This window comes from Gopherus flavomarginatus, chromosome 4, assembly GCF_025201925.1.
Source record: "Gopherus flavomarginatus isolate rGopFla2 chromosome 4, rGopFla2.mat.asm, whole genome shotgun sequence".
NCBI classification, from domain to species: domain Eukaryota; kingdom Metazoa; phylum Chordata; order Testudines; family Testudinidae; genus Gopherus; species Gopherus flavomarginatus.
The window spans coordinates 56,148,619-56,175,585 of record NC_066620.1 but is presented as its reverse complement, the minus strand read 5'-3'; the positions used below and the strand labels follow the sequence as shown (position 1 = coordinate 56,175,585).

General features: G+C 45.0%; 1 protein-coding gene across 1 annotated transcript in view; it reads right to left on the bottom strand.

Moving 5' to 3' along the window:
* Window positions 1-26,967, bottom strand: part of DNAH14 (dynein axonemal heavy chain 14) — a 490,898-nt gene that overhangs the window by 25,253 nt on the left and 438,678 nt on the right. The window contains exons 77-81 of the mRNA XM_050948398.1: window positions 25,447-25,549; window positions 21,835-22,062; window positions 9,873-10,070; window positions 4,385-4,584; window positions 1,927-2,114 (exon numbers count right to left, since the gene is read on the bottom strand). Of these exons, the coding sequence (XP_050804355.1) occupies window positions 1,927-2,114; window positions 4,385-4,584; window positions 9,873-10,070; window positions 21,835-22,062; window positions 25,447-25,549 (917 nt within the window). The remainder of the gene's footprint in view (window positions 1-1,926; window positions 2,115-4,384; window positions 4,585-9,872; window positions 10,071-21,834; window positions 22,063-25,446; window positions 25,550-26,967) is intronic.

Here is a 26,967-nt window from a genome sequence, read left to right as displayed (position 1 = left end):
GCCAGTCCTTCCTTACAGACAACCCCCAAACCTGAAGCAAATACTCACCAGCAACCACACACAACAAAAACACTATCCCAGGAACCTATCCTTGCAACAAAGCCTGTTGCCAACTCTGTCCACATATCTATTCAGGGGACACCATCATAGGACCTAATCACATCAGCCATGCCATCAGGGGCTCATTCACCTGCACATCTACCAATGTGATATATGCCATCATGTGCCAGCAATGCCCCTCTGTCATATACATTGGCCAAACCGGACAGTCTCTACGTAAAAGAATAAATGGACACAAATCAGACGTCAAGAATTATAACATTTAAAAACCAGTCAGAGAACACTTCAATCTCTCTGGCCATTCGATTACAGACCTAAAAGTTACAATATTACAACAAAAAAACTTCAAAAACAGACTCCAATGAGAGACTGCTGAATTGGAATTAATTTGCAAATTGGACACCATCAAATTAGGCTTGAATAAAGACTGGGAGTGGATGGGGCATTACGCAAAGTAAAACTATTTCCCCAAGTTTATTCCCTCCCTCCACCCCCCAACCCCGCACAGTTCCTTACATCTCCTTGTCAATTGCTGGAAATGAGCCATTTTCATTACCACTACAAACAGTTCTTTTTCTCTCCTGCTGATAATAGCTCACCTTAACTGATCACTCTCCTTATAATGTGTATGGTAACACCCATTGTTTCATGTTCTCTGTGTGTATATATATATCTTCCTACTGTATTTTCCACTACATGCATCCGATGCTTATGAAAGCTTATGCTCCAATACATTTGTTAGTCTCTAAGGTGCCACAAATACTCCTGTTCTTTTTTCTAAAGTCTAAGTATAGCTATCAGTTTTAACACTGCTAGGAGCTCCATTTCAGGCCAAGGATAACTGAGAAGGAACTGAGGGGGGTCTGGTCACATGGTGCTAGATAGGCACCAACAATGGCGCAAGACGGGGAGAGTGCATGCGTGACCCAGATGAGCACTGTTGCTGAAATTCTCCCATCAAAGGCACAGGGATGCACCAGCATCTGAAATGGAGCACCACAGGGACACTCCTTGAAGAAGAACCCCTGAATTTGTCCTGAGAACCTGTGAAAGGTGGATTGAATGCTTCATCAGGGAACGAGGGGATATCTAGGACAACAAAATGGAGGTTCTTTAAGAATACCTGCCCTCTTTCTATGTCCTTTAATGGAGTCATTTCTGGAGGTTCTGCTGGATTCCTGTGGCGCCATCCAGGGTGGAGAGTTGGGGCAGGAAGGAGAGAAGTCTCTGTTGTGATCTGGAGAGGACAACGAAAATAGCAAACCTCCTCCAAGGGTGGAGCAATCCTCTCTGGGGTATCAGGGCTACACAAAGGTACCAGGTTGGATGCAGGCAGAGACACAGGCTGCTTGAAGATGACATCTCTTAAGTACTCCAATAGAGGAGACTCTGGTACCAAATCTACAGGTAGACTGGCCAGTACCATGAAAGCTTCAATGCCAGAATCTACAGCACCAAAACATCTAGTGCTGAAAATGTCTATTGGTAGTGAGGAGGTTGTGAGTGGTACCAGAGATGAGGTGCCAAAAGTTGCAGTGCTGAAGATGCTGTTGGAACATATGGCACCTGAACTGTACCACGGATAGCATGGTCCTTCGGAGTGTTTGGTGTCACTTTGTTCTTCTGTGCCAGGGCACCAGAATGGGACTCTGAATTGCAACTTTTGGTAGATGAGATTCAAGGAGAAGTTTTAAGTTTCTTACTTGGGGTTGGTGAGGGCTCCATAGGTGGGGGGCATGTTGTGAATGAGGAGAGAAACTGTGACAGAATGTTAAAAACAGAGAAGGAATATTTTAAAATAAAAGATTAATTTGTGAAAATAGAAGTTCCTTTCTAATTAAACATTATGTAAACCATTGTTCTGACCTTTAACAGCTTTTGCAAGGGCAGCCCAAATGGGGCCTGACAGTAAGCTTCCCAGTGTGATTTTCATTTTGGAGGAATGTTCAGTTCCAGGTGTCAGTTCTGTATCTTGTTCCTCTACAGTGAGTGGCAGCTGCCTTAGAATGTCAGAAGCTATTTCCAGTACTAATTCATCTTGGCTCTTTCCACCACTGGAAGGGGCAAACAAAAAAAAAAAGTTATAATTCTGGAATTGTGAGAGCTGGAGGGGTCCAAAAGGAGATGATCTAATCTCCCCACTTCCACTTATGGTTTATGGTTATATTCTAACATTTCTAGACCATCTCTAGCAGGTTTCTATAGTTAGATGAGTGGATATGGATGAAGTTAGGTTGTGGGGGATATTCCAAAAGAATGGTCCTTTCAACATGACACTGAGGAAGAGTCAATGATCTATGCAGTAAGGCAGATTCCTGACAAAGCAGTACAAGTATCTAGGAATTACAGAAAAATAGCCATTTCACTAAGCAAGTTAGTTACATGGACATTTGATCATTTTCCTCGTGGTTGTTTTATAGGAGCTAGAAAATATTTGACTTGCACAATACACAAAGAACAGAATATTGTACCCATATATCAGAAACAGACCAGCCGAGGGTTGAATTTAGGTTACAATGATGCCTGTAAATCTAATATGTGGCCAGGAAGATATTCATTTTCTTTTCTAGGCAAGGTCTTTTACTATGCAGCAGATTAGATTTAAATAATGTGACAATGCCTCTGGAATTATGCACTAATACTCAACCCCGCAGAAAACACAGCAGTTGGAAGGGAGGAGACTTCACCAAATAAAACACTGAAGGAAGAATTAGAAAACCAGAAAAGGAGAGAATCATGACAGCCAAGGGAGGAAAAGACTTCAGGAAGGATAGCATAGTTGACTATGTTAAAGGCAGCCAAGAACTTAAGGAGGATGAGAATATTTAAATGTACACGCCCTAGGATTTGGCCACGAATAGGTCATTAGAGAAGTTGGTGAGCACAGTTTCAGTGAAGTATTCAGGTCAGAATTCATACTGTAGAGGGTCTAGGGATGGAACTGGAGGAGACGAAATCCATATAGCAGTTGAAGATGAGGCATTCAATGAGTTTTGAGATGAAGGAGAGAAGGAAGAATAATCAATAGTCGCACAGGCAACATGAGATCAAGGATGGATTTTTAAGACTGAGGAGACTAAAGTCTGCTTATATTGTGAGGGGCTTATGTCGGTGTAGTTAGGGCAATTAAGTGTCTGTGTAGATACTGCATTACCTACATCGGCAGTTGGCTGCCTGGTCAATTTCACGGCTCCACTGGAACTGTGAATTTGACAAGAAAGCCCAGCTTTCTAACTGGGCTGCTACCAGGTTTCCACTCCAAGCCAGGCTGCCACCCAGACTCCTGGCTTGGGCTGCCACTCAAGCTCCTGTCTGGGAGCCCTGCTGCCCCCCCCAACCCGATCCCGGCTCCTCACTGGGAGGCTGGTTGCACCAAGACTCCTTGCTGGGATCCCAGCTGCCGCCCATGGCTCTTGGCTCCCCACTAGGAACACGGCAGCCAACCGAACTCCAGGCCTGGATCTTCCTGTCGGGAATCCGGCTGCCCCCCAGGCTCTCAGTTCCCCTCTGGAAGCATGGCATCCGACCAGACTTCAGGTGCAGATCTCCCTGCCAGAGGTGAGAAGCCCCGGGGGGCACCTGGGCTCCTGGTGGTTAGCTACGTGGAGCTGAGAGCCCTGACTCTCAGTCCCCCACACTGCCCCTCTTCAGTCAGTGAAAGCACTCCTGGTGAGAATGCGCACCACTGACAGAAGGAGGGCAGTCCGGACATCAGCTACTGCAGTAATTAGTGAGGTGGCTGAAAGTCAGCCTAACATAGGTTGATTTAAGATTGTAGTGTAGACATGCCGTAAGCACTGGTCTACACTAGGAAATTAGGTTGGCATAACTATGTCGCTTAGGGTGTGAAAAATCCATACCCCTGAGCGAGGCGGTTAAATCAACCTAACTCCCAGTTTAGACAGTGCTAGGTTGACAGGAGAATTCTCCCACTGACCTAGCAGCCACCTCTCGGGGAGCTGGATTATCTACACTTACAGGAGAAGCCCTCCCTTTGACATAGGTAGTGTCTTCACTGACGCACTACAGTGGCTGCAGTGGTGGCACAGATGTGCTAGTGCAGTGTTTTAAGTGTAGACAAGTCCTGAGTACCTCTCCCACACCTGAAGAAGAGTTATGTGGACCTCGAAAGCTTGTCTCTCTTACCAACATAAAAAAATATGATCTCACTCCCCTTGTTTTACTCATTCAGTAAATCAGAGTTAAGTATATGCAAATAAACTTTAAAATTGTGGGCAAGCATAAGAAATAACTTCCTAACTCTCTTAGGTAATAGATTCTACTTTGTTCAGTCACAAAAACAGTTTCTTTTTAAAACACTGACCTGATCATCAGGGTGTCCATGCTGATTCCTGGCTGCATACTGACAATGGTATCAATAAAGGTTTGTGCCTGAGATTCCAGGAATGCTCTTTCAGCAGAGGCGTGCATTCCAAATAGCTCTGGTGAATCAGTGTCTGGCAGAGACTCTAAATAGGCTCTACAGTCTTGTAAGCTATCTGTGGCAGACACAGGTCGATATACCTGCAAAACAAATGACAAACGTTTTATTTCCCTACTTAATGAAAGGCTGGTTAGTGCAAAAAAGGTTACATCCAAGTAACTTTTCTTCAAGGTTGCTTATATGGTCCCAACTGGGACTGCTTTTCTAAAAGATTCCTGAAAGTCAGTGGTGCGTGATATTCCTTACAGGCGGGAATAGACACAAAGCCAATTTGAAGAAGAATGTAATTATATTGCAAATACCCTTCTGCTTGAGCAGTTATCTGATTAACACATGCATTTATACATGTGTTGGTGGTGGCGGGATTCTTCTGTGAGTGCAAATCATTCCGTACTGCTTATATAAAAATAGCATATATCCCTTCCCCCATTCTTCTCTCTATATGTATATGCATGCATGCACGCATACATGTACACAAACACACACAAAGGAATAAACAGCATAATTTATTCGTAAGGTTTATATATGGGCCAAAATATCATCTATTAATATAAAATAAATCAATTCACCTTCCTTTAAAATAACAAAAAAGGACAAGACATGGAGAGAATTCAGTATTCTCCTCCTCCCACAAGCACTGTAAACTTATGTCAACTTACAGGTATTTTTGCTTTTTATATATATGTTAATTATTTTTAAAATTCAGTAAGAAAACTATTTTAAATTAGTGCTGTCGCTGTGTTGTTCAGATAGTTTTAAGCTAGTAATTCAATTGTAATTCGCTGTGGTGTTCAGATAATTCTGCTAGTAATTCAATTGTTCAGAGTTAACTTTCCTGATTTTTCCTAGCACTTCTGAGTAGCAGAGGTAGCAATATAAGAGATCCTTCTGGGGGCTACCCATAGCTGTGCAGAGAAGTTTTACTTACTAGTACTATAATCTTCAAGAGTTGTCTCTGTGCATTCACACTTATGGGTTCTAGCCCCTCTAGTGTTGAGCTGGGGAACTATGTAAAAAGCCATGTTTGCTGGGGGTTGCATATGTGCTTTTTCATAACAGAATATTCCCCTGCCTGACCAGCTCAGATCTTTCTCCTAGCCTGCAGAGTCCAGCAATACAAAGCACTCTGAGGCAGAGAGGAAGGCAGGTGGGAAGTGTGAATGAACTCAGGCAACACTTGGAGAACAACAGTTACAAGTAACCAACCCTTCTTTCTCCTTTGAGGGCTTCTGTGCATTCCACGTTACAGGACATGAGCAAGAAATTGCTCCCATCAGAGGATGGAAGGTGAGGAATTCTAGGCAAAAATGAACTGTAGTACCAGCTTACCAAACCAAGCAACAGGACACAATGCCAAATCCAACAAATAGTGCTAAGTAAAAGTTTGAACCGAACTCCATGTTGCTGCTTTGCAAATCTCTGCACAGGATCCTATCTCAGACAAGCTATAGAGGGAGTAGTAAAAGTCCTGGAGTGCACTGTAGCAGTGTCCACATGGTGAGTTAGTGTGCAGCAAGCTGACTTGCCAGGCACTAAATCACTGTGTAGTCATGCTCAGAATGCGTCTTTAAACCAAGAGATACTGGTCACATCCTTTGGTACTACAATGAATGGAAGTCTATATGTGGTGTTTTCATATTTGATGCTAGAATGCACTTCTCCTCCACTAGTATGTTTATTCCAGAATAATCAGTTACTTTTATTTTTGTTATTCACAGTTTTGGTCTTATTTTCAGTCTCTCATAATCTTGTTCAGACAGAATATTAACCTGCTCTTCTGCGTCCAGGTTGAGTAGAATAATGGTTTCATTTACTGCCATTGGCAGAATCCAGTCCCTCCCATCAGTTTTGCTTGATTCCAGCACACCTATGTAAAACTCCTCAATCAGGTTGTCTTCAACTACATGTTCTTGACTTTTCTGCATTTGGAATCTGCAGCATTTATGATAGAGCTTCCAAAGGCAAAACACTGTTTGGGGGCCATGCTGTGATCCACACTTTCCACACAGGGCCAGCTCCAGGCCCCAGCGCGCCAAGCACATGCTTGGGGTGGCATGCTACGGAGGGCTCTCTGCCGGTTGCCGGGAGGGTGGCAGGCGGCTCCGGTGGATGTCCCGCAGGCGTGCCTGCGGAGGGTTCGCTGTTCCCACGGTTCCGGTGGAGCATCCGCAAGCACGCCTGCGGGAGGTCCACTGGAGCCGCGGGACCAGCGGACCCTCCACAGGGATGCCTGCGGGAGGTCCACCCGAGCCGCGGGACTGGCGAGCGGTAGAGCACCCCTCGTGGAGTGCCGCCGTGCTTGGGGCGGCGAAATGGCTAGAGCCGGCCCTGTTTCCACATAATCTGTATTCACTCTCCCCGCAGCAGTCGCTTTCATAGTAGGTGGTTGCACTTTTTGATCTGACCTTTTCTGGCTATATTCTTTTGTATTTAGTGTGTGAATAACCCCTTCTAGAGAATTCAGCTCTTTGGCATGTGCTTTCAGTTTCTGCTGCTTTGCATACATGGAGAGATTTTTCTGGAGTTAAATCTCCTTTGTGGAGCAGTCTCTTTCTCAAAACATTGTCTTTAATGCTATCTTTGACCAGAGTCTCTGTCAGCTAACCTAAGTCACAGGTCTCACTAAGTCTCTCTAATTCTGTGACACATTGCTCTAGTCTATCATCAGTTTTTTTGTGTGCATGTAAAAAAAGTCTCTCTCAAAGGTCTCATTCACAGGCGCCAACTTTCTAAAGTGCCAGTGGGTGCACTGCCCCAGGACCTGCCCCAACTCCACCTCTTCCCCCAAGGCCCCACCTGTGCCCTGCCTCTTCCCGACCTTGCTCCACCCCTGACCCGCCTCTTCCTGCCTAGTTTTATCTCCTTCCTCCAGTGCACCATGTCCTTGCTTCTCCCTCCTCCGCCTCCCGCATGCCATGAAACAGCTGATTGTGGCATGTGGGAGGAGCAGGGAGGGAGGGGGAGGCGCTGATTTGTGGGGCCTGTCAGCAGGCAAGAGATGTTGGCAGAGGTGGGGAGGAGCTAATAGGGGAGCTGTTGATGGATGCACAGCACCCCACCATTTTTTCCCTGTGGGTGCTCCAGTCCTAGAGCTGGCGCCTATGGTTTCATTCCTTTTTTGGCATGCAATATTCCTCAAATTTGGTCAGTATTTTACTTAACTTCATGCTTTCTTCAAACTAAAAGTTGTTACAAATATTCAATTCTTCCTCCCCAACAATATGCAAAAAGACAGATGATTTCACTTTATCACTTTTCATCTCTGCTCCTATACAATTCAAATCTCTCTCAGAATTTTTTTCACTTCTCTGCAACATTGCCTGACAATTGCAGACTGGATGGAGTTTGCAACATATACATTTTTGTCTTTCTTCCCTTCTTAAATGTATCAAACTACTATTGTGCTCATAAAATAGATACAAAAGCCTTTGTTGTTCTTTGTTTGTTGCTCCATGTGTTCCTTTTTCCTGTTATCAGTTTCAAACACAGAATTAACCTAAAAATTACTGCAGTCTCTTTCTCATTTGGCATTTCTGACTTGATATAATGATCTTAGGGATCATTAAACAACAAGCCACTGAATGAGAAAGGCATAAACTTTTAGTAGAAAACTTGGGAGTGTTTATGGTACACACATACCCTGTGTTCGCCATCACTGCCACCAGGGCATGTCTCAAAATTCTTATATCCATAATGTTGTCATAATGCTGTTATGAGGGAGCGTCTCTAAATTATAACCTTTAACAAACATCTCTCTGCAATGAGGAGATCTGGAAGCTTGTCTTTTATTTGTAATGTCAGTGTCTATTCTAAGAACACCAAGGCAGTTTTCAGTGCCAATGCTGACACCAGTGTAGACTGCAGTGCCGGAGCAGTCTGTTTTGATAGAGCCTATGGTGATGAGATGCTGGGCAGGAAGCTCAGCCCCAGCAGATATATGTCTTGGGGAGATAGATGTCAGGCCTAGTATTGTGTGCAGCACCAAGGCTGAGGCAAAGGGATATTTAATGGAAGACCTCAGAAGAAGTGGCAGACTTTGAAATTCCCCAAGGACTTCTAGGATAGTCTGGCTTAAAGCTTAAGGAAGCTAAGGGCACCTGCACCATCTGTCGTTCCTTGTCCAACTAGTGAAGGCATGCCAAATTATGCACTGTGACACTACATGAGCCTCTCCCTGGCACACTAGACACTGAACATGTGCGTCAGTCTCAGGAACAAGGGCTGAGAAGTTTGCATACCTTTTGAATCCCCTACCAAGTTTGGGACCTGACATTGCCTTGGGAATAATCCAAGGCAAATTACCCCAATCATTCACTCTCTAAATAAACAATAATAGCAGAAAACAGGCTGACTAGCTTGCAGACACAACAGATAGTTCCATTTAGCTCTTGTCAGCTAAGGAACTGAGATGGTCAGGGGAATGCAGCCTCCCATTAATGGAGCCGATGATATCCTAGCACAAGAGTGCTCCTGCATTCCTTAATGGACATAACTCTTTTCTATCACTCTGCAGCTTCATGCTAGAGGTGTTAGCTCTCCTAAATGGGAATTCACAGAAGTCCTTGAAGAATCAATTTTTTTCTTAAAAATTCTAAATTGGTTTTGCTATAAACAAGTTTTAGTTTAATCTCTGCTCACAATAAATTCTCATGCTCCTCAGGGGTAACTGTTTCTCAGTCAGTGCCTGTATCCCTGCTTCGCTAGAGGGTCTTAAAAGGACCAAATGCCATTTCATATCTTGGTGCATCTATTTGACTACTAAATGGAGACATTATAATATATTTTAAAGTGTGATTGTAATCTCACTACCACATTGTGCCATTTTTCAATACCTCATTGTAGTTAAACATCACTCCACATGATTTTTATAAAAAGAGGGGGGTCATTTTGTTATTGGTACCATAGCAAAGCAGGACCCAGGAGCTAACAGTGTGCAAATAAATCCTTCTGTTGTCCATTTCCAGAAGTTTGCCACTAAGCCAGTTACGTGCAACTACATAAAATGACAGGGGTGCATTTTGACCAGAGAGATGCACCTTGAGCTCTTATTTTAGTTAAAAAAATTCATACAAGTATGGTAATCAAAGTGTGCCAATGTAATTCAGATCAATGCAGCTAAATATACTATATTTCACCAACTGTTTCCAAAAAATACATACAGATGCATGTATATAACTTTAATCTGAATGACAAGAGCTTTCTGTGCCATAGTAAAGTTTAACAATTAATTGCCATTCAAAATTTAGATTTGGATGCCCATAATCTGAAGTTCAGTAATTTATAAGGCTTAAAATATTTAAATATGCAATATAAAGGCACAACTTATTACAACACTTGAGAATAGTGAGAGAAAAAATATTTTTCTTACGCCATCACTAGAGTAAGCAAAACCCTCCTGCAATACAACAGGGCTATAGAAATTGTTCAGAATGCTGAGCAAGCAACGACGGTCCCAGTGGTCAGTCACGCGACCTCCATAAACTACCTCGCCAGTAAGATAACATATTGCTTGCCAAGGAATCTCTTCTTGGTTTGCCAGAAGCATCCCCAACATCTGTATGGAAACCTTTGGAGCAAAAGATTGAAGTTAAGCATTTCTATTGTTACTTTAATTTGACTCTTGTGATTATGTTATCATAGAATCGTAGAATATCAGGGTTGGAAGGGATCTCAGGAGGTCATCTAATCCAACCCCCTGCTCAAAGCAGGTCCAATCCCCAACTAAATCATCCCAGCCAGGGCTTTGTCAAACCTAATCTGAAAAAACCTCTAAGGAAGGAGATTCCAGCACCTCCCTAACTAACCCAGTCCAGTGCTTCACCACCCTGCTAGTGAAAAAGTTTTTCCTAATATCCAATCTACACCTCCCCTCACTGCAACTTGAGACCACTATTACTTGTTCTGTCATTTGCTACCACTGAGAACAGTCTAGATTCATTCTCTTTGGAACCCCTTTTCCGGTAGCTGAAAGTAGCTATCAAATCCCCCCTCATTCTTCTCTTCTGCAGACTAAATAATCCCAGTTCCCTCAGCCCCTCCTCATAAATCATGTGCTCCAGCCCCCTAATAATTTTTGTTGCCCTACGCTGGACTCTTTCCAATTTTTTCACATCCGTCTTGTAGTGTGGGACCCAAAACTGGACACAGTACTCCAGATGAGGCTTCACCAATGTGAATACAGGGGAATGATCACATCCCTCGATCTGCTGGCAATGCTCCTACTTATACAGCCCCAAATGCCTTCTTGGCAACAAGGGCACGCTGTTGACTCATATCCAGTTTCTTGTCCACTGTAACCCCTAGGTCCTTTTCTACAGAACTGCTGCCTAACCACTCAGTCTCTAGTCTGTAGCAGTGCATGGGATTCTTCCATCCTAAGTGCAGGACTCTGCATTTTTCCATGTTGAACCTCACCAGATTTCTTTTGGCCTAACCCTCTAATTTGTCTAGGTCCTGATGTATCCTATCCCTACCCTCCAGTGTATCTACCACTTTTCCCAGTTTAGTGTCATCTGCAAACTTGTTGAGGGTGCTATCCACACCATCCTCCAGATCATTAATGAAGATATTGAACAAAAATGGCCTCAGGACTGATCCTTTGGGCACTCCGCTTGATACCGTCTGCCAACTAGACATGGAGCCATTGAGCACTATCCATAGAGCCTGATGATCTAGCCAGCTTTCTATCCGCCTTATAGTCCATTCATCCAGCACATGCTTCTTTAACTTGCTGGCAAGAATACTGTGGGAGACTGTATCAAAAGCTTTATCATCATCAGAACCTCATGATATATGTGAATCCTTCAAGAGCACCCTACTAGCTGTATACTAACTATAAAAACAGATTAAAATAAATAAAAGTTGACTCATCTTGTAACTGCGGATCCTCAAGATGTGTGTCCCTATTGGTGTGCCACTGTAGGTGTATTCACACTTTCTGTGCCTCAGATCAGAGATTTTAGGTAGCAGTGTCCATTTGATTCTGCTCTCTCCCCCTCTTATGCCCTGCATCAGGGCTATATAATGCTTTGCAGGCGAATCATCCTCAGTTCCTTCTCTATTGCAGAGCTCATTGGTAAGAACTCCAAAGCAGACAGGAGGAGGGCAGTAGTGGAGCGCCCACAGGGATACACATCTTGAAGAACCACAGTTACTGCACAAGGTGAGTAACCTTATCATCTTCAAGTAGTGTCCCTATGGGTGCTCCACTGCAGGTGATTCTGCAGCAGTGCCCCAATGGAGGAGTGGGGCTTAGGAATTGAGTCTAGAATTGAGGATAAGACAGTGGAGCCAAATATGGCATTGGACATTGATTATGCATAATGTTCAGTAAATGTATGAGCAGATGTCCAAGTCACTGCTCTGCACATTTCTGTGACCAGAATATTTTTGAGGAAGTCTATGGAAGTGGAGAGAGATCTGGAGTGCATTCATCCTCTAGGAGGAATCTGAATGTTGTGAGAACGATAGCAACAGGTAACGCAGTCTGATACCCATCTAGAGAGTCTTTTTTTAGCAACTGAGGATCCCTTAGATCTATCTGCAATGGAGAGAAATAGTCTGGGAGCTTTCCTGAAGGACTTAGTCCTATCCAAATAGAAGACTAGTGCTCTCCTGACATCATGTGTGTAATGTTGCCTCCCTTTTGTCCCAGTGTGGTTTTGGAAAGAAAACTCAGAAGCGGATAAGCTGGTTTATATGGAAGTCTGAAGGTATTTTTGGTAGGAACTTGGGATGTGGTCATAGTGTAACCTTGTCTTTGAAAAAGATTATAAACGGAGGAGGGTACCCCATTAGAGCCCCTATCTCTGCCACTCTCCGAGCAGAAGTAATGGACACTAGGAATGTGGTTTTCATGAAGAGAGCTGATGGGCATGGGTTCAAAGGGAGGCCTTGTAAGGCACCTGAGGACAAGGTTGAGATCCCATGCCGATGTAGGCCATTTGATTTGTGGGAAGAAGTTACTCATTCCCTTGAGAACCCTTCTTATGAAAGGATGACCTAAAACAGAACAACTTTCTATCTTACGATGGAAGACAGTGATGACTGCGAGATGCACCTTTATGGAGTTTAGAGATAATCCTGACATCTTTAGTTCTAGGATGTAATCTCACACAAGTAGTAATGGAGAGGATGTAGAAGTAGAAGTAGAAGTAACGCGTCTCAAGTCACCAGAGTTAGAATCTCTTCCATCTTTGAACATATATGTGAAGTAGTTTGCTTCCTGCTAAGTAACATCATCACCTTTACATACTCGGAACAAGTCATTTCCAAGCTTTGGAACCATCAAAGAGCCACGCCTTGGGCTGGAGTTTGGGGTGATAGACCTAGTCAGCATCCTGACAGAGGAAATGAGGAACAAGCTGGAGAGTGATTGGTTGGGACATCACCAGTTGAGTAGGTAGCAAAATCTTTATCACTATAATTCTGTTGATTTTCTGATTCCACAATCCAAACAGGAGAATATGACACTCAAGAACTTGAATTAAGTGACTTACATGTATGCTCAATGTATTGTGGGGAACTCATCCTGAATGTTGTAGATACTGTGATCTTGGGGGTCAATATGTCACAGTTGAGGATCTTATGGATGACACATATTCGCCCAACTTGGAGGATACCAAGGGAAGTAATTAGGATTTAAATCTTTACATTCATAATAAGGCTAGTTTGCATTGCCTTTACTGTTATTGTTTTCTTGTTGCTGACTTGCTCTATTCTTCAGTGAAGGCCTCCTGCTGAAGTCTAAAGAGGAATCAGATTATGACAATCCTTTTATTGATGGGATAAGAAATGGTTACTCACTCTGTTCAGAGGTTCAAAGGGCAGTCTTAGGAGGCATTTAAGGACCAGACTGAGGTCCCATATTGGAGATGGATGTTGGACCACAAGTAGAGGTTTCCAAGCTCTTTGAGGAACCATCTTGTGGTTGGGAGGCTAAAGATGGAATAGCCCTGTATGGGAGTGTGTGAAAGGCTCTGATGGCTATTAGGTGGCCTCTTATTGAGCTCATCAGTAAATCAGATGTTTTTAGGGCTAAGGTGTAATCTGGTATATCTGGAAGCGATGCAGTCATTGGTGAATGCTGTCTATGGTCACACCAACTGGCAAAATGTGTCCATTTCTGACAATACATGTAGCAAGTAGATTGTTTCCCATTGTGTAGTAGCACTCTTTTTACATTGGTTGAACAGGTTATCTCCAGGGCGCCTGGGGCAAAGCAATTTCAGGGGCCCCTTCCATAAAAAAAATTGCAATACTATATTCTTATGGGGGCTGCTGCGGGGCCCAGAGCAAATTTCCCCACTTGCTCCCCTCCACAGGCGGCCCTGGGAAAAATAAACCTTCCGCATCTGAGCACAAACCCAGTTTTGAGAAAACTTCTTTACAAAGTATCACTGGTTCTCAGCATCAGCTAGTGCTAAAAGGCACTAAAGCTCACTAAAATGGTTGGACAAATATTTTCCATCAAAACTTTTTTTGGATTGAAAACTAGGGGTTTTTAAAAAGCAGAAAAAAATCATGGACAATGTCTGCTTTCATTCAAAATTTGTTGTGTTTTTTTTTTAATTGAAAATCTGAAATAAGTCTGCCAAAACCTGAACATGATTTGGGGTTTCAGAAGTGTGTGGCCAAATATTTGCTGCTTGCTGTGTTTGATTGTTTAAAGAAACAATAAAATAATTCTGCTTAAAAAAAATCCGAAACTTTTGAACCACCTCAGCTTGTGACCAAATGCCTGAGCCCATCCGATCAGAGATTTTTCAAGGTTTCTGATACTCTGCTGGCTTCCTTGATTCATATCTGTCTCCATAACTTTGGGTTCATTTAGGTTAGAATATAAGAACAGCCATACTGGGTCAAACCAAAGGTCCATCCAGCCCAGTATCCTGTCTACCGACAATGACCAATGCCAAGTGTCCCAGAGGGAGTGAACCTAACAGGTAATGATCAAGTGATCTCTCTCCTGCCATCCATCTCCACCCTCTGACAAACAGAGGCTAGGGACACCATTCCTTACCCATCCTGGCTAACAGCCATTAATGGACTTAACCTCCATGCATTTAGCTGTTTCCTAGAAACTGGCTCCACAGGGTCCCTCACAAACTGGAGACAGTTACTGTGGGTTTGTCTTTAGTATAGCTTATGTACATACTCCACGAACTGAGCATTTGAGCTTATTCCAGAATCTGGGTTGAGCCTAAGTTGTGAAAACTAAAATGCTCAAAATAGCACATGCATGTGAATGGACACAGAGTGCTAAAATTAAATTAACTCAGGGGTTCTCAAACTGGGAGTCAGGACCCCTCAGGGGGTCATGAGGTTATTACTGGGGGTCGCAAGCTGTCAGCCTCCACCTCAAACCCCACTTTGCCTCCAGCATTTATAATAGTGTTAAATATATAAAAAAGTGTTTTCAATTTATAAGGGGTTGGTGGGGGGGGTCGCACTCAGAGGTTTGCTATGTGAAAGGGGTCACCAGTACAAAAGTTTGAGAACCATTGAATTACCCCTCTGAAGCCTCATGGAATGCAGGGAAGGAGGGGTCTCCCTTGGTAGGGTTGGGCAGGATATTGCTCTTCTCATGTGATCCCTCCCCCAGTGGCTAATTTTAAATGAAGCTACCCTCCCCTGACATGAATCTCCCTATGGCACTGAAATTAAATATAGACTATAATTTGGCATTTGAGAAGTGAAAGGGATGGTAGCCCTAATGGAAAAGCTAACAGCTTGGCTCTTCTGCAAGCCTCAAACTGTTGAATCCGCTTTAGGGTAGGGAAGGCTGTGCCTCCCAAACAGCCTGGCCCTGCCCCCTATCCGACCCCACCCACTTCCTGCCTCTGATTGCCTGCCCCCCTCAGAATCCCGGACATATTCTGCTCCTTGTCCCCTCACTGTCCCCCAGAGACCCCACCCCCAACCACCACCCCGGGACCCCACCCCTGCTCCCTGTTCCCTAACTGCCCTGACCCCTATCCACCCCCCCCTGCTGAGTCCAGACAGATCCCCAGAACACCCACAATCCAACCCCCCATTCCCTGTCCCCTGACCGCCCCCGCAACCTCTGTCCCCTCCCTGTGCCCTGACTGTCCCTGGGACTCCCTGCCCCTTAGCCAACCCCCCCGGCCCCAGCCTCTTACCCTCGGCGCCCCCCTCAGCCAGAGCCTCAGCCCGTCGCTGACCAGCTGCAGCGTGTCTCTGGCGGGGCCTGAGCTTCGCCCTGCTCAGAGCCTCGTGGTAAGGGGGCAATGCTGCGAGCTCCAGCGAGGCCTGAGTTCCCTCCACTCGGCCCAGAGCTCACAGCCCCGCCCCCTTACCATGCGGCTCTGAGCGGGGTGGAGCTTAGGTGCCCAGCTGGAGCCACACTGCCGCTGTTGAGGGCAGCTCCTGGATTCGCTGAGGCTCCGGGCGAGGCAAGGGGCGGAGGCGGGGGTAAGGGGCCGGGGCAGAAGACTTAGCCATTCTCTTGGGGGCCACTGCAGAGCCCGGGGCCTGGGGCAAATTGCCCCACTTGCCCCGCCCGGGTGGCCCTGGTTATCTCTACCCCAGTGAGCCCTCGCTTAATCATGCTTCGAGACGAAGAATCTTGAAATTGGGGTGAAGAATCGTCTCGTTGTTTTAGGAGAGGAGGTGGGGAGTGTGATGGTGCACCCCATAAGGCTTTATGGAAATATGCTTATGAATGTATGTGTGACATAACTGGAATATGTTTTACATTACATATGCCATGTAACATATTTATGTAAAGGTTATGATCTACTGAATATATTAATCCTATCTGTATGCATGTGTCATTTTTGTATTCAAAGTTATGAATATTGGCTGTGTACTTGCTTGATTTTAACTAGCCTAGCAGAACATTTGGTCAGCTTCTTGAAAAAGGAATGTGCAAATTAAGTGCCCAATCAAGAACCACTTAAGCCAACAATGAACTCGAAGATGCCAATCCACATCAGAACTTTCCCAGGAATGTGGCTTTGCTGGTAAGAAACTCAGTCATGCATGGACATGTGACTTGCCCATGTGACTCCAAAACTCCATCTTGGAGCTGGACTTTGCATAGGAGAGAGGAAGGGGTGTCCACCCACAAGAGAAAGTCTACTTAAATCCCTGGGATACCCCTCCATTTTGTCTTCAGCTGGCTAAAGAGATAACCTGTCCACCCCAAAGGATACCTGAAAGAAACTGGAACAAAGGACAGTAACTACAGAGGGTGTGAATGATTGCTGGACCCAGACTAGAAGGAGACTAGTCTGTAAAAGGAAGCTTACTGGAATTCCTCTAAGGGTAAGATTTTATCTATATTCAGTTTTTTTAGACTTAGACTTCCATGTTTTATTTTATTTTACTTGGTAATTCACTTTGTTCTATCTGTTACTACTTGGAACCACTTAAATCCTTCTTTCTGTATTTAATAAAATCACTTTTTACTTATTAATTAACCCAGAGTGTGTATTAATACCTGGGGGCGGGGGGGCAAACAGCTGTGCATATCTCTCTATCAGTGTTATAGAGGGCAAACAATTTATGAGTTTACTCTGTATAAACTTTATACAGGGTAAACCAGATTTATTTGGGGTTTGGACCCCATTGGGAGTTGGGCATCTGAGTGTTATAGACAGGAACACTTTTTAAGTGGCTTTCAGTTAAGTCTGCAGCATTGGGGCAAGTGGTTCAGACTCTGGGTCAGTGTTGGAGCAGACTGGTGTGTCTGGCTCTACAAGACAGGGTGCTGGAGTCCCAAGCTGGCAGGGAAAACAGGGGGCAGAAGTAGTCTTGGAGCATCAGTTGGCAGTTCCCAAAGGGGTTTCTGTGATCCAACCCATCACAGTGACGTAGTCGAGCAGGACTTGTGCACAGCTGATTGCTTTGAGATACTGGTAGTGATTTTAAGTGAGTTTTAAGTGTGGTGGCTGGAGAACAGACAAAGTGGTTACTGGTTTATTATTTCCTGTTTGCTTATTTCGGGTAAGAGCAATAGGGACAGAAAAGGAAGCAAAACAAGTAAGAGTGAAGATCAGAAAAATCTAGAACTACACAAGTTACAAATTGCCCAGAAAGGCTGAACACGGCACTGGGAAAGTCTCTGTTAAATAAGAAGCCCCTGAGTTGAGTGCATCAGTTTCAGTGAAATGCAGATGGGTGTGGCCCAACCTCTGTGTTTGTGCTGAAGCTGACTGGCTCAACAAGATAGAGTGCTGGAGTCCCAAGCTGGCAAAGAAAGCAGGGGCAGATGTAGTCTTGGCACATCAGTTGGCAGTTCCCAAGGTGATTTCTGTGATCCGACTGGTCACAGGGAGTGTTGTGGAGAATGATCGGACGGCAACAACCAGCTGTAGGGTGTAAGGAAACCACATTTGCCTGGGCCAGGTGGAGGTTATTAAAATGATTTGGCCCTGTTCTTTGTTTTGAGCAATGTCTTGCCTATTAGAGGAGTCAGAGGGAACACGTACAGTAGGCTGATGACCACTGAAGTTGAAAAGCATCTCTTAAGGACTGGCAACCCAATCTGCTTGTTTACTTCTGTGGTGAACAGATCTATTTGAAGGGTGCCCCACTCGTGGAATATGTGATGTAATATGCTGGGATCTATTTCCCATTTATGGTCTTGGAAGAAGTGTCTGCTGAGTGCATCCACAGTAATATGCTGTGAAACATTTGTGGGATGGATGGATAATGATGAAACATGCGTTGTTGCTAGCCATCTTTGTGCCTTCAATTTGTAATTTCTAAGTGTAACAGGGGCAGACTCACCTCTCACGAGCACCCCATGGCAGAGTGCATGTGACCGTACACTCACTTTCTCTCTTTGGTGGGTCTCCCGTGGCCCACTGGCCAAATCATATACAGTTTGTCTACAGGGGCCTCTTTCAGTGCCCTCTGTAATGCCTCTCTCAGTTTGTCCCTGCTCCGGAATACAGCGGTGCTTCAGGGCTCCTTTCCTGAAGGCAATGTGTTTGCCCTCTCAGGGCCTTTCTGGCCCCAGCTCTTCAGCTGGGTCACTGCAGTTCAGGTTCCCCTTTGGGGTGCCTCAAAGTCCAGGCCACTTTTCTCAGTGACTAATGGGAGGGTTTTGGGAACCCAGGTCCGCCCACTACTCTGGGTCCCAGCCCAGGGACCCTGTAGATAGCAGTAGTCACTGTGTCCCTTTATCTAAGTTGCGCTGCTGCTCTAATTCCCTGGGTCACTTCCCCATGGCATCTTCACCCTTACTTCAGGGCCTTGTCCTGATGGAATCCCTGCAACCAGCTTAGGGCTCCTTTTTCGCTCTCCCCAGCTTCTGGCAGAACTACCTCATCTGAGGTTCTGCAGCTCCTTCAGCCAGCCACACACAATCCAGGCCAATCCAACTCTATCAAGGAACTGAACTTGCGCTGGCCCTGCAGCTCTTCTTATAATAGCCTGCTGGGCCCTGATTAGCTGCTTCCCTCACAGCTTCTCTAGGCAGTTTGGAGGACCTCTCTACTGTCCTTTTCTGGGGCAGGTGTGGCAGGGCCACAAGGCCTCCAGCAGGGGGCCGCAGAGCCTAGTCCGCCCCATCATACTAAGCCAACAGTCTTGAAGGTTGAGGGCTGAAAACCAATCCCCTTGCTCTAGTGAAGGAATTATCGCTGCAAGCATCACTATTTTGAATTTCTGTACCTTCACATAGGTATTGAGTAGTCTCATATTTAGGATGAGGAGGATAACCCTCCACTCGGTTTTGGTACGAGGAAATACCTTGAATAAACCCGCTTCCCTCTGTGCAGCATGGGAACTGGTTCTAGAGCACCCAAACATAACACAGTGTCTATTTCTTGGAGAAGCATGCTCTCTCATTAGAGAGGTCCCCGAAGAGGGATAGAGAAGTGGGAAGTGAAGTGAAGTGTACTGAATAATCTGTGGAAATGATCTCCAAGACCCACTTTTCTATAGTGATTAACTCCCAGGCTCGCCTAAAGCGGTGAAGGTGTTTGCCAAAGGAAGAAAGGCTGATGAACTTGTGCAGCAGGAGAGGATGAGGATTGTAGTTCACACTCTCAACAGACACATCAAAATTGCTGATTGGAAGTGGATGGGTATGAGGCAGAAGACTGAGAAGTGGATAGTTTCCTTCTCTGAAACCTCTGCCTTCTTAGGTGTTGTTCATATAATAGGCGCCAAATCCATAGGTGTTCCGGGGCGGGAGCATCGACTGGGAAAAAATGGTGGGTGCAGAGCACCCACTGGCAGCCCACCATCAGCTCTCTCCCCCAGCACATTCCGCCCGCCAGTGGAAGCCCTGTGGTCAGATCAGCACCTCCCCCTCCCTCCTTCCCACCACAATCAGCTGTTTTGCGGTGTGCAGGCAGGAAGCTGGGAGAGAGGGGGAGGAGTGAGGACGCGGCACATCTGGGGGAGGGGGCAAAACTGGGCAGGAAGACGTGGGGTGGGGGTTGAGCGGGGAGAAGAGGCAGGGCAAGGGTGGAGCAGGAAAAAAGCAGAGCTTTGGTGGGGCCTTGGGGGAAAGGTTGAGTGGGGGTGGGGTCTGAGATCAAGCACCCCCCAGCATTTTGAAAACTTGGTGCCTGTGGTTCATTTGGCCTCTGAGGGGAGAGGAATTAGATTGGGTGGGATCTCTGTGCTGTCTGGGACTTTTCTCTTGTATGAAGGGGGTATAAATGCCAAGAGAATGTAGTCACTCTGGAATCCTTCAATATTCACAGAGGCTCATCCATCAAATCTGTGAACAATTAAGAATCATTGAAAGGAAGGTCCTTGACCATGGTTTGAATCTTCTATGGGAAACCAGAGAGCTGGAGCCAGGAGTCTCTTCTCACTACCATTGCTGTGGCAACTGAACAAGTGGCGGTGTAAGCAGCATAGAGGGAGGCTTGCAACATTCTTCTGGCCAATAGCTAGGCCTCTGCCACAATCACCTGAAACTGCTCCCTGTGTTCTGCCAATAGGCGGTCAACAAAGGAGGCGAGTTTGGTATAGCTGATGTGGTTATATTTTGCCATCAAGGCCTGATAATTGGCAATTCTGAACTGAAGAGAGACTGAGGAGTAAGACTTTCTCCCTAATAGGTCCAGGCACCTGTGATCTTTATCATGAGGTATTGATTTAGCATGGGGCTGCCTACCACCTTCCTTCACCACATCTACTGTCAGGGAGTTGAGTGAAAGGTGGGAAAATAAAAACTCTGAGTCCTTTGCTGAGACATAATACCTCTTGTCTGCTCTTTTACGTAGGGGGAATGGAAGCTAGTGTTTGCCAAACAATCTTTGCTGGATCTAAAAGAGCCTCATTAACAGGTAAGGCTATATAGGCCTCTGAAGGTGGAAGATATCAAGCTGCTTGTGATGAGGCTCAGTAACCTCCTTTTAGTTTGGACTAATTCAGTCTCCCTTTTGTAATGTCTCCTATCAACATTTGTTATTTGTTATTGTGATGTCTTATGAACTTTCACATACTTTTTGCAGTTGAGACCACAATTAGAGTAAATTTGTAGGTTCAATTATTATAATAGAGCTCAGCACTGTTGTATCTAACTAAAAAACCTACTGCCTGAGAATAAAAGACAAAATTAAAATGTACCTTTTTAACAACTAGGGTAACTGTAACGCTAGTGAATACTAAGTTCCAATTACTAAAAAGTAACATCCTATCTAAGCAACAAGGAACTATAAAAGGGATATTGATGTTCCATCTGCTCTGCCTAGGGTGGTTGCAAAGTGCTGAGTGGAAGTTAGGGTCTCAGGCTCTTTATACCCTTGGGAAGGGTACGCGGAGTGTGAATGTGACTCCACTACACACTGCTAGTGAAAATGTTGCAAACTATTGTTCTGGGGTGCCCAACACACCATAAGTGGGATCCACATGTCCACTGATCAAAGTAGAACAATTACCTGCTGGTTTCAGGAATTATGGAGTCTTTGTTTCTCCACAGAGTTTTCATGATCTCCTGCACTAGTGGTATTAGAAGGGATATGGGGTACCCTTCCTGTATTGTAGGGAAAAATAATACATGGTGGTCTTCCATAATCTTCTCTTTTTCGGACACATTTATAAATACTTAATGATCACTGAGTTCTTCCCAGGCCTGACCCTGGAGTGTTTACTTTTTATTTTACACTTATTGGGATTTTGTCTCCTAGAAACTGAATAGTTCCTGGGAGACAAACTTAGAATCAAAGTATAGTATAAGCTAGGCATGGATGTGAGACACTGAATTTGTGCACTTGGGAGATCAGACTAGGTGTTCTAGTTCATACCCATCTCTAGTGTAAGCATTCATGAACCTGGGAATCAGAGTGCCAGATAACTTTCTATTTGTTTCTTTGTGGGTTTTTTTGCAAAGTACTTACTTCTAAATCGGAAGAGTTAAATTCATATGGAACATTCCAGCCCAAAGAGCCATATTTTTTTCTTTCATGGACTACAGCATTGAAGAAACACAGGCTGAACACCAGCTTCTTCCAGGATAAGCCACATTCAACCTTGTTGAAGATAATTTCTGTTACATCTCCACTGCCACTGTATCCAAATGTCTGAAGTAATTTTCCCTTCAGACCCCGAGGTGGTTCTATTGCCATCTTTAAAAAAGAACAGAGGGAAACAAGGCAAGTGTATTACCATTACACCTCTACCCCGATATAACGCTGTTCTTGAGAGCCAAAAAATATTACTGCGTTATAGATGAAACCACATTATATCGAACTTGCTTGGATCTGCTGGAGTGCGCAGCCCTGCCCCTCCCCCCCGAGCACTGCTTTAACGCGTTATATCTGAATTCGTGTTATATCAGGTTGCGTTATATCGGGGCAGAGGTGTATTATATTTTCTGAATAATATGCTGCAGTCAGATTGATGAGAGCAAAACAAATCTAACAAAACCCTTTCACTTTTTCTTAGTGGATTAGTTATTGAATTGGATATGGTCAATTGGAAACATAGAGAGATTACTTACAAGTAACTGTTGTTCTTGGAAAATGCTGTCCCTCACACTTATGAGATATAATACTCCTTGTGTTGAACTGTGGAATTTTATTAGTGATCAATATCCATTGGTGCCAGTCATCTGACCCCTATAAGGATTCACAAGTCTTGAACCACGATCCTTGGGTCCCCAAGCAACCTTCGTATTTTGGCTACCATCTGGCGGCTTGCTAGTAACTGGTGGGCTCAGTGGCTAATGGAACCTTAGCCCCACCAGACGCATCGGCAATCGAAGTGCTGATTGGATGAGTGCCCGGCCCCACCTATTGGTCTGGCTGTGCTACTTAAACCAGATGCAGACACAGGAAGTTATCTGTGCAACTGAGTAGTTGCTACATTGGACCCTGCCTTCTTGCCAGACTCCTGAGCCATGCTTTCCTCACTTGTCCCTGGTTCCTGCTTCCCTGTCTGCTCCTGATTTTAGTTTTCTTGACCTAGTTCTTGCTTTCCTGCCTTGTTCCTGATCCATGCCCCAGTCATGGATTCTGACTTCCACCTCTGATTCTGATCCTTGACTTGGTTTACTGACTCCTAACTCCGACTCATAGGTCTGACTGGCCAAACCTGTCATGCTATCCGTTCACCCCCTGCTCCCCCCGGGGAGGATTCCGAGGGTATAAAAGAGGGTGTGGCCCCAACCACCCTTCAGTTCCTTTGCTACTTTTGGAATTCTTTATCTGAGACTCCAAAGAAGAGGGGAAGGTGAGTAGGGAGTGTGAATACGGAGTGTGAATATACAGAAGCAATACTGTCAAAGAATAATTTCTGGTAAGTAACCTCTCTTTCTTATTCAAGTGGCCTCTATCTATGCTCACTTGTGAGAAAATAGCAAGATGTATAACCTCTGAGGAAGTACGGCTGATAAGTCTAGGTGAACAAGGACTACAAACTGCCAACATGAGCATTGGCGCTAGATTGCAATACAACAGAATGTTGAAAGTGATTATAATTTCATTTTCCCACATCAGACCTCAGCAAAAGACATTTTTATTTCAATATATTTACATACAGGGCTTCAAGCAACAGCTGTGCAAATTCTACAAAAAAGATAGAAGGCCTGAAATGGATGTATCAACAATACTGAGACCTCATGTTGATTGCAGGGAATACAGGGACTTAGGCACTTCATCAATTGTGCCAGAACCTCAATGCTAATAGATCAACCCAGAGGGATCCGGCTGCTTTGATGCTATAACAACAACATTGGGACATCAGCATCAAATTAGAAATCCAGGGGATCTTAGCACACATCAAGGCTGCTGGAATTAGACTGACCTGGAGGAATACAGGGACTTTGACACCACAACAAGAACGCTGACCTTGGTGATGAATAGGTCAAGCTGGAGGGATCAGGAGACTTTGGCAGCATGTCAACTGTGTTGGTATCTCAGTACTGAATTAGACTGACCAGGAGGGATCCAGGGACCTTGGTGCTGGTTGGCACCAGGACCTTGGCATGGGGCTCACCCAGATAAGATCACTGAGATGGGCATGGCTCAAGCCAGGCACACAGCCACTTTAGGTTAATGGATGGCGAAAATTGATGCTGGATTTACACATTGCCAGATTTAGTAATCTGGGCCTGAGGATTCTCCCCTGTCAGTAGGAGAGTTTGAGGCAACCCTCCCACTCCTGCGGGTCATCCAGATGATACCTGTGTCCCTTGCCCTAACAGTAAACCCAAGTAAATTTATATGCAGTACTGAGACCTGATTTTTTAGCTGATAGTCTTCTGAAAAGTGAATGTGACATGAAGCTTAATCTCTTGCTCTGAGCAGGAGCTGAGGGCATTATGGAGGCTGCATCTGGGGGATGGACCACCTTGCATTCTTCTCAAATAGCCTCCTCTCGCTGACCCATCAGCACCATCCAGCTCTTCTTAGCCACAAGAATGAGTAAACCTAATGGCCTTAAAGGATGTGTATATATAAAATGACATATTCCCAGAAAAATCACTCAAATTAAAAGAGTGGAAAATGGAGCACTCATCCACCAAGTAAAGATGAGACCATAAAAATTCTGTTTATTTCTTCAAGGGAAACAAGAGATGAAAGTGTTTTATTCATGAGGCCATCTTCTCCTAGAGCACATTCATTTTATTTCATTGCTACAACATATACTTGTATCAAACTCTTGAACTTAAAATACATTTAAAAAACAAATCCAGGATGTTTGAATTCTAACTTTTTCCGTGTTACTGCAAGAATAACATTCAGCTCACTTGGGCGAGGGGAGGAAGGAGATAAATCTTCAGTGGTCAGACAGGATTGTACTAAGCAAAGTAGTCTTTATAATGTCTCCTTTTTTATATGGAGAAACAAGGCCATCTAGGTCAGAGTAGAATTGGGCTTTAGGTGGGCAGACTGGAGGAACTGGAGTTGAGTTTCCTCATGAACATTGGATGGTGGAGTGCAGAATTTTGGTTTGGCTCTGTTTCTTGTTAAGATAATATTAGAATAAGAAATTTGAAATATTCAAATTGAGTATTCACAGCCAAAACCACAGTAACTTTCTGATTGTGGTGTTTTAGAAAATTATAATCAACTCTTACCCATAGGCTCCAGGTTAGTATAATTTTTGGTGATGCCCAGAACGGGTCCAAGCAGAGCCATCCTGCTTTTGCGGGGGGTGGCATGCGCTTCAGGAAGACATGGGGTCCAGGGTGGCCTGGGGGGCTAGCAGGGCGGGGACGGGGCTTATGCTGGCAGCAGCAGCGAGTCGCCAAGCCCCAGCCCGCCCCTTGCCCACTCCTGGCGTTGCTCAGAGGGAGGGGCTTGAGGGAAGGGATGGAGTGGGACAGGCTGGGGCCTGGTTGCCCGCTGCTGCTGGCCCCAGGCTAACACCCCAGGCCCTCCACTAATCCCTTGGGGTGCAGAGCCCCCCAGGGCATTTTCCCCCGTCTGTCATATGGACGGGATGGTTCTGAAAATATAAGCCCAAACATTGGTGGAGCCCATATAACTCACCGCCTATGCCCTTACCTTAAAACCTTTCTGCAGGATAGGTATGGGGAAAGAAGGATCAGGTGTGGAACTTAACCATAGTCTAAACTGAGGATCCATGTTTATGTTTGGCTGGGTAAATCTGTAAAGACAGGTAGTTTGGTAACATAATTATTATTCTACCAAATATAAGGCAAGATGCAAACTTTTAATAATCAAATTTCTTTACCATTTGCTCAAGTTAATTAAATGAAACAACCTGGACAGAAATAATGTGATTTCTCCAGCTTTTGTCTTACTCTTCAAAGTAGTAAGCCTAGAAAGAGAGCTAGTGGGTCCTGCAAAAGAGAATCTGAATCTACACATCATGGTCCAGTTCAGAAATGTGATGCTGTCCACTCACATTAGAACCTCTAATGATGTACTATAAGACTGGGAATGGTCATTCCTACCCGGTAGCTAATTACTAGGTTCTGGGGTTTACCAAGATCAGAAAATACTCAGTTGCATTCCAAGTGAGTGGTGCAGTAGGTAGAGGAGAGAATTCAACAGCCCAACAGGTTCACAGATGCAAGGTGGATCCCCTTTCACTAATCTCTGGCAGCGAACCCCGCAGCCGCTACCTTTTGTTCACGGATATATTGGGTGGTGAGCTTCCCTTTTCAGATATTGTGGGTGAACTTCTCACTCATTTCTTATCTGCTCATGCCATGAGGGGCCTCCCTGGTCAGACTGATCTCTAGGGTGGTAATGGGGGACAGTTCCTTCAGGGATAAGGGTACCGGTGGGCAGCAATAGCAGCAACAGCTGTATTCCACTGAGCTTGCACTGAGGTCCAGGTCAGGAGCTGCTAGCTAAAGTCCAGGAGTTGTAGCCTTTCCTCAGAAATCAGCACATGGTGGAACAGTGCAGACACCAATATCTTTGACAAATCAGAAGCCTATGTGGTTTTCTGAGCATGGTAGATCCAACAATTATGATTGCAGAAAAGTGATAGAAGGAAGGACTGTGAATTGCTAGTGGGTATTGCTCACCACAAACCTGAGGTACTTTCTGTAGGGGCTGAGTGATTGCAATATGAAAATGTGTGTCCTTCAAGTCGAGGGTGCCATACCAGTCTGCTGGATCCAGTCAGGGGATCATGGAGGCCAAAGAGACCATGCAGAACTTTAGTTTCTTCATGAACTTGTTGAGTTCTCGCAGGTCCAAGATGGGCCTGAGGCTGCCTTTGGCTTTCAGTATTTGGAAATACCAAGAATAGACGCCCTTGCCCTTCTGCTCCTGAGGAACCTTTTCCACTGCCCCTAGTGATAAAAGCGAGTGCATCTCCCATATAAGGAGTTGCTTCTGAAGAGGGACGGGTAAGGGGGGGTGGAAGGATGGGAGGGCACAGAATTGGATGGAGTATCCCCTATCTACTGTGTGGTGCACCCAGCGGTCCAAAGTAATACGGGACCATGCATGGTAGATACTTCCTGGGAGGTTCATAGGATCTCTGGTAGTAAAGAGGCGGAGAAGCAGGCTCTTGCTTGTAAGGAGGTGGTTTGGAGTGCCTTCTTC